Below are 9,004 nucleotides of genomic sequence, written 5' to 3'. Positions count from 1 at the left end.
AGACTGTTGTTTTTAAGGGTTAATCCTTTGTTAACGGGTGTCCTTTTTCGGGCTCCTGCTGCCCAGAAAAAGGTACCCGGACGTCCGTAACTCTTTGTATTTATTGTCCTAATTCAAATAGTCCAAATTATTACTACTCTAATTGTATTACTATTTTTATAACCATTTTATTACTATTAAGCTTTTAAAGTTTTAAAAACAAGTGATTGGCGTTTTTAACAGAACCTATTTTGGCAACATTGTGTTCCTGCTTTATCTGCAGTGACCCACAAGCCCCGGCGTGGGTTCATGAACGCCTCAGCAGCCACTGCGCATTTTGCAATACCATCAATCCTGAGCCCGGACAGCTCCCAGCCCAGCGATCGCCACTCGTTGAAGCTGCCGGGGCTGCACAGGGATCCCGCAGGCGGTGCCGTGCCCGTTTCCCTGGCAGATGGCGGGGCCGCAGCTCCCACGGCCGCTCCCGACAACCGCAGCTCGCACCGACCCCGCTGTGACCGCGCACGAGCCGCCGCCGCCGCCTCACACGGTGGTTCCGGCGCCCCTCGCGCCGAGCACGGCCCGGATCAGCCTCTGCCTCAGCTGCTCGCGGCGGGGCCGGCGCCCAATGCCGTGAGCCGAGCGGGGAGCGGGCGCGCAGGCCGGCAGCAGGAGGAGGAGGAGGAGGCGAGCGCTGTCCCTCAGGGCCCCGCAGCCGCCATGGCCGCCCCCGCCGCCTCCGCGCTACCCCGGCCCCACTCCGCGGTCGCGTGTTCTCGCCCGCTCCCCGCGCGCTGATTGGCCGCGAGCGCCGCTCTCGCGAGACCCGCGCGCCTGCAGCCCGGCGGAGGCGGCGGAGGCCCCGCGTTCGTGCGTCGGAGCGGCCCTGGGCGCGCGCGGTAAGATGGCGGCGGGGGGACCGCGCCGGCCTCGGAGCACGGCGGGAGCGGGGCCCTCACCCTGACCCGGACCCGCCAGCCCGGCCGGCGCTCGCCCGCCGCGGCTGCAGCGGAGGCGCCGGGCCTGTGGCGAGCGGGGCCCAGCTCTCCCGTGGCCCAGCGCCCCTGTGGCCCGCGCAGGGCCGGGCCGGGGCGGCGGGGGAAGCCGGGTCCGCGGCGAGCCGAGCCGGGCCGCAGCACCAGCGCGGGGCGGCGGGAGCCCCGTTCCCCCAGCGCGGCTGCGGAACGCGGGGCCGGGAACGATCGGGGCCCGGGCGGGTCGTGCTCCCGCTATCGGAGTTGCCGGGCGCGGGGCGGCTTCGGCCGCGGGTTAGCGAAGGGAGAACCTGTTGGAAGCGGCTCGCGGTGAGGAGCCGCGCTGCCGCTCGTATTGTCTGACACGGCTGGCGGTGCCTGTTGCTGTTGTTGTGGCCGCCTGTCCTCCCCTTTCGCTGCCCCCGTGGTCGTGACTTGGAAGTAGAAATCATAAACGCAAAAATGCTGTGCCTGCCAATCCGAACAGAAATATTGTCTAGAAAAATAGTGGAGATAACGTTTTAGCAGCGCTGACAGGAGAACTTTCGGGGCAGCGAAGCTGAGCTGGTGTAAAGCTTTGAGTTGTACACTGGATAATACATCATTGACAATTTTGTAGCTGTGCAATATAGGGAGCTGTCCGAAGTTTTGGTGAAGATTTAAAGCAGATATTGTTTACGTAGGCATTGCTATAACTGTTTGTCACAGTCTTTCTGGGTGGCTGACAAACTCTGATTCACTAGTTTCACACTGTGATGCTGCATGTCCTGTGTAAATTCTATACAAGATTTTTATGGAGTGGATTTAAGAGTAAGTGGAAAAAGATGGTATTTGAATTTTTTATTCTGAGAGTTCTGAAAGCAGCTTTACAGCCTGGCAAATAGATATGGGAGAGTGCAGAAATGAGGAGGAAAAAAATGCAAAGATAAAAGGTCAGTTTTGGGTTATTTACTTAAAGGAACTCGTAGAAAGCTCTAAAGATGGCAGTAACACAATTCTTACACACATTAAACTTATTTCTTCTGGAATCATGCTAAATGAGATGCTTTTCTTTCATAGTTGGAGTCCAGGATGAGTTATGCAGAAAAACCTGATGAAATCACGAAAGATGAATGGATGGAAAAGCTTAATAACTTACATATCCAGAGAGCAGACATGAACCGCCTTATCATGAACTACCTTGTCACAGGTAAAAACACCTGCTATTGCCTGGAGGCTCTTCATGTGTGTCACATATTTTATCAGTTTGGGGTCGAATACGGAACTGGATGGAGTGGAATTAAGGGCTGTGAGGACTTAGTCATTGCTGTTGGCTTCCCTTAGCAAAGCCCAACTGCTCTGGTGTTCTCTTAGCTGCAGACCAACAAAGAATCAGAGACTGAGCAGTTCTCATGGACTACAGATGACATTTATGAGCCTGAACTCTTCTGCTAAATGATAGAGAAAACAGAGTGTTTTCTGCAATGCTGTAAACATGACCTGCTTCTCCGTGATGTCCTTTTTTGTGCCATTGAAACAGCTCAAGATAAGTTGCTGTTGTTAAATAACAGTCTGAAAGCTGCAAGAACAACTATCAGAAGCAAGTTTTTAACTGGGCAGAAAGATAAACTCTGAGAGGGCACTGTTGTCAAAATAATTTGAGACCAGAATATTAACCCCTTCAGCACACAGCCTGGCTTTGTACTTGGAGCAAGCCAAACCCCTGGGGAACTGTTGGTAGTAATTAGGTGCATGCCATCCCAGGAAGCTGTGCTAGGGTGGAGGTGTTTGTATCCATCTACACCCCTGTTTACACTGAGCGTAGGGAAGCCTCTGGGTTGAAGGAAGAGCATCTTAGTGGGTGGTGTAAATCAAGTTTGTGTCTGTGAACACAAGACCTGGGGTTTAAAAGAGCTATTATAACCTTAAATACTACACAAGAAAGCAAAATTATATCTTCTTCTCTATCTTAGAAAAACTGCTGGATTAGTGTAAACAGATTTGGGGGTGGAGGGCAAAGCAAAACCACCCACTTGAAAATGTGACTTTCACAATCTCATTTTGCAATAAGCACAATGCTTTATTTAAGTATAAAACAGGCTTCCATGTTAAGAGGTATTGGACTACAAGTTGCTTCCCTGGAGAGTGAGCATACATGAATTCAGAATGAATTAAGCATTTACTCTAAAATGCCTATTGGATAAATGACTTCTTATATAGAGGAGAATTTTTCACAATTTTGGGTTAATCTTTAAACCCCCAAATTGCACAAGCAACACTCAAACGAAGCTGATATGTTTTCTTCTAAAGTGTTTAATGCAATACATTCTATGGGTAAAATGTTCTTATTTCAGAGGGCTTTAAAGAAGCAGCAGAGAAATTTCGGATGGAGTCTGGAATTGAACCCAGCGTGGATTTAGAGACTCTGGATGAAAGAATAAAAATCCGTGAGATGATCTTGAAAGGGCAGATCCAGGAAGCCATTGCATTGATAAACAGCCTCCATCCAGAGCTGCTGGATACCAACAGATATCTCTACTTTCATTTGCAGGTGAGGACAGGTGGCAGACTTTTATCTTTGTCTTAGAGTTTGCTGAGAGAATGGGAAAAGTAGTGAAGAAATTAAGGTTGTGTTGGGAGGTTTGTGACTGAACATGGATGCAATTGTGGATGTTCTTGGTATTTTTGGTAGCAATGGGAAACTTTGTGTCATGGTGCAGGAGCCACCATATACAATTATTAACATGAAAACTTGTAACAGCACCAGTGACCTGTGACTTAGCAGCTTCCAGTCGCTGTTGGCCTGAATTCCTTTAGTAACCCATCTTCTCAAACCCTGTTACTCAAAAGCACCAAGTTTCCTTTTTCAGTAGATTTTGCAGCCAAGTTGCTTCTCCTTGTCTCACACATTGAGAAGAATTGACCTCAAACTGTCAAATTACAGATTAGTATTTGTCTCAAATTACACACCAGTGTCTGAATCTTCCAGGCTTGCAATAGTGGAGATTTGTTAATTTGTTGGGCTAATATTGCTGTGTCTTTTGTGTGTAGCAACAGCACTTGATTGAACTGATTCGGCAGCGTGAGACTGAGGCAGCTCTGGAATTTGCTCAGACCCAATTAGCAGAACAAGGGGAGGAGAGCAGGGAATGCCTGACAGAAATGGAGCGCACGCTGGCTCTGCTTGCCTTTGATAATCCCGAAGAATCACCATTTGGAGACTTGCTGAACATGATGCAGCGACAGAAGGTAGTCCTTTCTCAAAGGGAACTGATGTCTTTTATGTGTATGTTATGAAAATAAAATCTAAATATTTTTGAAATGCTCAGAGGAAACTTATATAGTGATACGTGAAAGAACAGAAGTGTTTATTGAGCAAGATTACAAAAATGGTGTTAATATATTCCAAATGTATTCAACTGCTTGGCTCTCTTCCTTCCTTTCTCCAGGCTTGTAGTCTGTAGAGCTTTGTCCTGGCCATTTCTGAGGAATTAGCACACTAGGTGTGATCTTCCCAGTGTCTGCGTGACTTTAGCAGTGTTAATTATGTGAAAACTGTCACTGAACTCCAGTTTTTCTTTTCCAGGTATGGAGTGAGGTTAATCAAGCTGTTCTAGACTATGAAAATCGTGAATCAACACCCAAGTTGGCAAAATTACTGAAACTACTACTGTGGGCTCAGAATGAGCTGGACCAGAAGAAAGTGAAATACCCCAAAATGACAGACCTCAGCAAGGGGACGATTGAAGAGCCCAAGTAAAATGTGTGCAGATGGACATCAAAAAATCTTAGTACTGCACAGTATACATTTATATCAGTCTGTGACTGAAATATTTTTACTACAGTACAGCACTCAATTCAGATTTTTCAATGAACATCTAATTTGAAGGGAGAAAAGTCCCTTTTAAATGCTGCAAAAACTGCATTGAAAGGCGCTGTATCTCTTTGGAAGTCTGACTTAGGCTATGCACTATAATACATTTTTAAAAAAAAAACAATTAAACAGGACAGGAAAAATAGCATTTTTAAAAGTACAGAACTCAAGCTTTCTAATTGGCTGCTGATGCCTAGTTTAGTGGCCAGTGAGTTAATACGGAGTTATATTGGCAACTGTTCAGTTTAACTGTCTCCTGTTTGAAATGTGTATATAGAACAGTGAATATTTTCTACCTTTAAGTTATAGCCAGATATACATTCCCCTTAAAAGTAACTGGTCAAGTTTTCATCTATAAACTTTGCAGTAAGGTCAACTTTTTGCTTAGGAAATAGTGTACAAACTTGTAAATCTTAATTTAAGGACTTTTGTTTTGGTTTTTTTTCTTCCTTGTTTCTGACTTCTTGGTGCTTTATATGGTGAGAGCTATGTTCATAATGGATCAGTGACCCATCTTTTCAGGAGGAGTATTGATGGAAATAGGTTTTTTCTTGATATTCACAAATGACCAAAACGGCCCCAGAGGCATTTGAGGGTTTTTTTAACATGGGCCTTTCCCCCCTATGTTAAATTTGCAGCAATTCCAGGTGGCTACTACAGCTTTGAAGGCCCCTGGATGTCTCTAAGCTGAAAGATTTGTGTTAGGAAATCAAGTGGTGGGGAGAGATGCTTGTTGAAGCCTCTGATGCATCATCTTGTGCAGGATCTGCCTTCATGCTTGCTGAATAAGAATTGTAGTTTTAGAGCTACTTGGGCTGTTTTTATGCCTTGAGCTAAGCAAAGCAGGGCTGTCTAAAACCAGAAACTTGCATTTTGTCACTTCTTCCATACCTTTCTGAAGAGATGCAGTTCATCCTCATCTGTATTTGTTTACTGACTGTCCTCACTCCAGTTAGAACTATAGTTTTAATGTGAAGTCCAGACATTCAAGTCAACAAATTGTGATCTTCTGGGTATGGGATGTTCTGGTTGAGTGATTGCAGCACTGCACGCTGGTGTATACTCAGTGGTAGGAAGCACTAATCTTGCCAAATCTATCTCTAGATTTTTAGGTCTATAGATCAAGTTTTGCCAAGCACAGAGCGAGCTGATGAGTGAAACAGTTTAACATCATGAGACACTGGCAGTTGTCACACCAGTCCCATACTGTACATAATCTAGTCTTGTATGGTAGGTATTACCCTGTAGAATGAAACTTAGTTTTCACTTAATTTTACTGGAATACTTAATGCATTAAACTGTATAAAGCTTTGCAGATACACCTGGCTTAGGGGAACTAACAAAACCTGTTACTGATTGCATTACTGTGAACACTGTTTACTTGTGTAGCTATTTTGGGGGGAAGCCATTGTTTGTTAAGCAGCTGTGAGAGATGCAGAGCACCAAGGTTAAGCGAGATGATGGATGTAACAAAATAATTTGTTCCCATTTCTTCCTGATTGTTCTGTTCTCCACTTTGAGGCATTTGTGGTAGGGCAGTCTTCAAGTTTATATATAACAAACAAGCTATCAGTAGCCCCCCAGCTACAGCAGCAGTTTGGCTTTCCTTCACCCAGGTTGGTTATTCTAACACCAAACTTTTAACAGTTGTGGGTTTGGTTGTTTTGGGTTTTTTTTTAATTTTTTTTTTTTTTTTAATTGGTTGATGTCTGAAAACCATGTATAACTTTTAGTTTGTGAGAAACTGTATGGTTAATGTAACTTTGTTTAATAACAAACTGCAGAAACAAAACTGGAATAGCTCTAATTTCTTCATGTAGAACTGATCAGCTTTTCCTCTCTGTTCTGACACTTGTGTTGTTGAATCTTCTGTACAGCTTCTCCCGGGTGAAGTGGAAAGTGGTGCGGTTTTGTGGCATGATGAGCATTTTTCTCCATGAGAAATGCAGTATTACAGCCCTGGGTGAGAAGTTCACTGTCCTCCTAGAACGCTACCTTAATTCCATAGAGTATTTGGGCAATGATTGAGCATAGATTACTTGAATTTCCACTAGCTTGTTGTTTTTTTCCATTAAAAAAAATAAACACGTTTTTAAGGGGGTTAATATAAAATTAGTCTAGAACTATTTCACTTTGTTTTTATGAACATGCCACATTGATAAGCAGCTTTAATCTGTAAAGTTTTTGGTAACTGCAAGAAGATACTCGAAAGCTATGCATTTTAGAGAAAGCATAAAGGTAGTGATATTGGTACTTCTAAGGATCTTTATATTAGTGTATATAAAATAGTTTGCATATACAAATATAATATATAATCTGTTTGAAATATTCTTGAATGGTAGGGGCTGTGAAACATATTATAATTTATGGAAATATTGTACACAGTAAACAGATGTCTCAGTACACAAATGAATTTTTGTCATATGCATGAGAAGTGTCTTATTTGGTGACTACTAATGAATGGGCTTTTGTTAACCCATTTTTGTTAGATAACCACTTTAACAAATACTATTAAATGCCACTTTGATCAGTTTGCTTTAGTGTAAAAATACGTATTTTGTTCCACTGAATTTAGAACAATATGAAAATAACTTTTGTAAGAAGATTTGTTCCAAACCCAATGTTGGCAGACAGATATGGTCCTTAGAGGTGGTGCACTTTTCCTCCCCCAGCCTTGCCTTTGGTGAAAGCAAATAAGATATTTTCATTCATGCTATGGATGTGGAGAAGCTGGATTGTAAAATATCCTGTTTTACACCCCTGCAGAAAGGCTGCAGAGCAAGTGTGTTTGATTAGGCTACAAATCTCCCTCCTTTTCCCAAAGCCATCACCTCCCTGTAACTGTCTTTGCTGTTCCCATGTTTTGTTTCTGCCTGTCAAACCTAAGCTGAGCTGTGGCTGCTTCTGTTGTACAAAGGAGGGATTTTTGGAAGGGTGGGGGTTCACAGACTTTCCTGAAGATGAAGTTGTGGTGGTAGTTTAAGAAATACTTACTGAACTGTTTAATTTCATATGGTTGGAAAAGCAGGCTGCTGCACAGAAACTTAACAGCAGAATTTTGAGTAAAGAATTTCCTCTCAAGACTTTTGAAGAGGCAAACATACACCTTTAAGCCAGATGAAGTACCTCTCTCTCTAAGATGATTTCATTGAAACACTTTCAGCTTCTTCTACCCACATTAAAAGAAAAATTAAAAAGAATTCTGCTTCCTTTCCACTCCTTGTAAATACAGGAAAAGCCACTACATTATTCCAGGGTGATTTTATTGTTTTTAATTTGTAAAATTTATGCTTTGTATGCTTGAGTATAAGCTTAAAGGCATTACTTTAAAAAATCCTTGACTAGCTGAGTGTTGTTCGACTTATTTCAAAACCACCTTGTGTCCAAGTGGGTTGCAAAGCTCATTAAATGGAGTTGGATCCCTGTGTGTTGTGTCTTCACGGGAAATGGGGCTGCTGCTGTCAGCCACGGCTGCCAGCATCCTTGAGAGCCAGAATAGAACAGGTTATGGAGTCCTGTTTGCCCTAAATCTGCCCTGAGGCTGCAGGTTCTCACCTGCACTGTAGCTCTCTCTTCCCTCCAGAAACGACACCATGTCAGGAATTGTTTCTGCTCTGCTGTCCTTAACGAAAAGGGATGAGGAGGGTTTGTAGCTTTTGTGTGAGATGGTGTTCCCAGCCCTGCTCGCTGCTGGGTGTGCTCAGCTGAGCACAGACAGAGCACAGAGCTCATGAACAGCACCCTCAGAAGGATTTGTACTTCTCCATGGGCACCTCGAGGTGCTACAAACTATTTTTATTCCTTTCTGCTCCCCTTCTGCCTTCACCTGGTTAAGTTAAGCACAAAGTTGGTCAAACCACTGATGGGCTGCGTATTGATGCTTTCAGGCACCTCAGACCAGAAAGCCCTTTGTCTTCTGTCATGCTCTTCATGAGGATTACAACGTGATTCCAACAATATCCTGCTACCTTATCTCACCTGGATGAGTGGCTGCACGGAAGTTGCTGTTCATTTACAAGCAGGCTTAATTTGCCAACTTCTCTGAAAATTTGCTTTTTTTCAGTGTATTGCTGCTTAGTAATTTTGCCAAGTTGGATTATGTAGCAGTAGAAACCCACGTGTGTTTTCTCTATTGTATGGAGAAGTTGTATTGAAACTGCTGGGTTAGGGAACTCTCAAGCTGCAGTCACTGTCCTTT

At 43.9% G+C, this 9,004-nt stretch overlaps 1 protein-coding gene across 2 annotated transcripts; it reads left to right on the top strand.

Moving 5' to 3' along the window:
- The first annotated feature begins 751 nt into the window (after window positions 1-751).
- On the top strand, window positions 752-8,231 carry GID8 (GID complex subunit 8 homolog). 2 transcript variants are annotated; one of them, XM_066561507.1, is made up of 5 exons: window positions 752-878; window positions 2,013-2,142; window positions 3,287-3,483; window positions 3,984-4,181; window positions 4,519-8,231. In XM_066561507.1, the coding sequence occupies exons 2-5, from the start codon at window positions 2,025-2,027 to the stop codon at window positions 4,690-4,692; spliced, it is 687 nt and encodes a 228-aa protein (XP_066417604.1). In that variant the 5' UTR covers window positions 752-878; window positions 2,013-2,024; the 3' UTR covers window positions 4,693-8,231. The 2 variants fall into 2 exon arrangements, with proteins under 2 accessions (XP_066417604.1, XP_066417605.1); XM_066561508.1 differs by lacking the exon at window positions 752-878 and adding an exon at window positions 1,176-1,283.
- The last annotated feature ends 773 nt before the right edge of the window (window positions 8,232-9,004 follow it).

This window comes from Molothrus aeneus, chromosome 17 (assembly GCF_037042795.1).
Source record: "Molothrus aeneus isolate 106 chromosome 17, BPBGC_Maene_1.0, whole genome shotgun sequence".
In the NCBI taxonomy this organism is placed as follows: Eukaryota; Metazoa; Chordata; class Aves; order Passeriformes; family Icteridae; genus Molothrus; species Molothrus aeneus.
The sequence above is the reverse complement of the archived record's forward strand: the minus strand, read 5'-3'. Positions and strand labels throughout refer to the sequence as shown.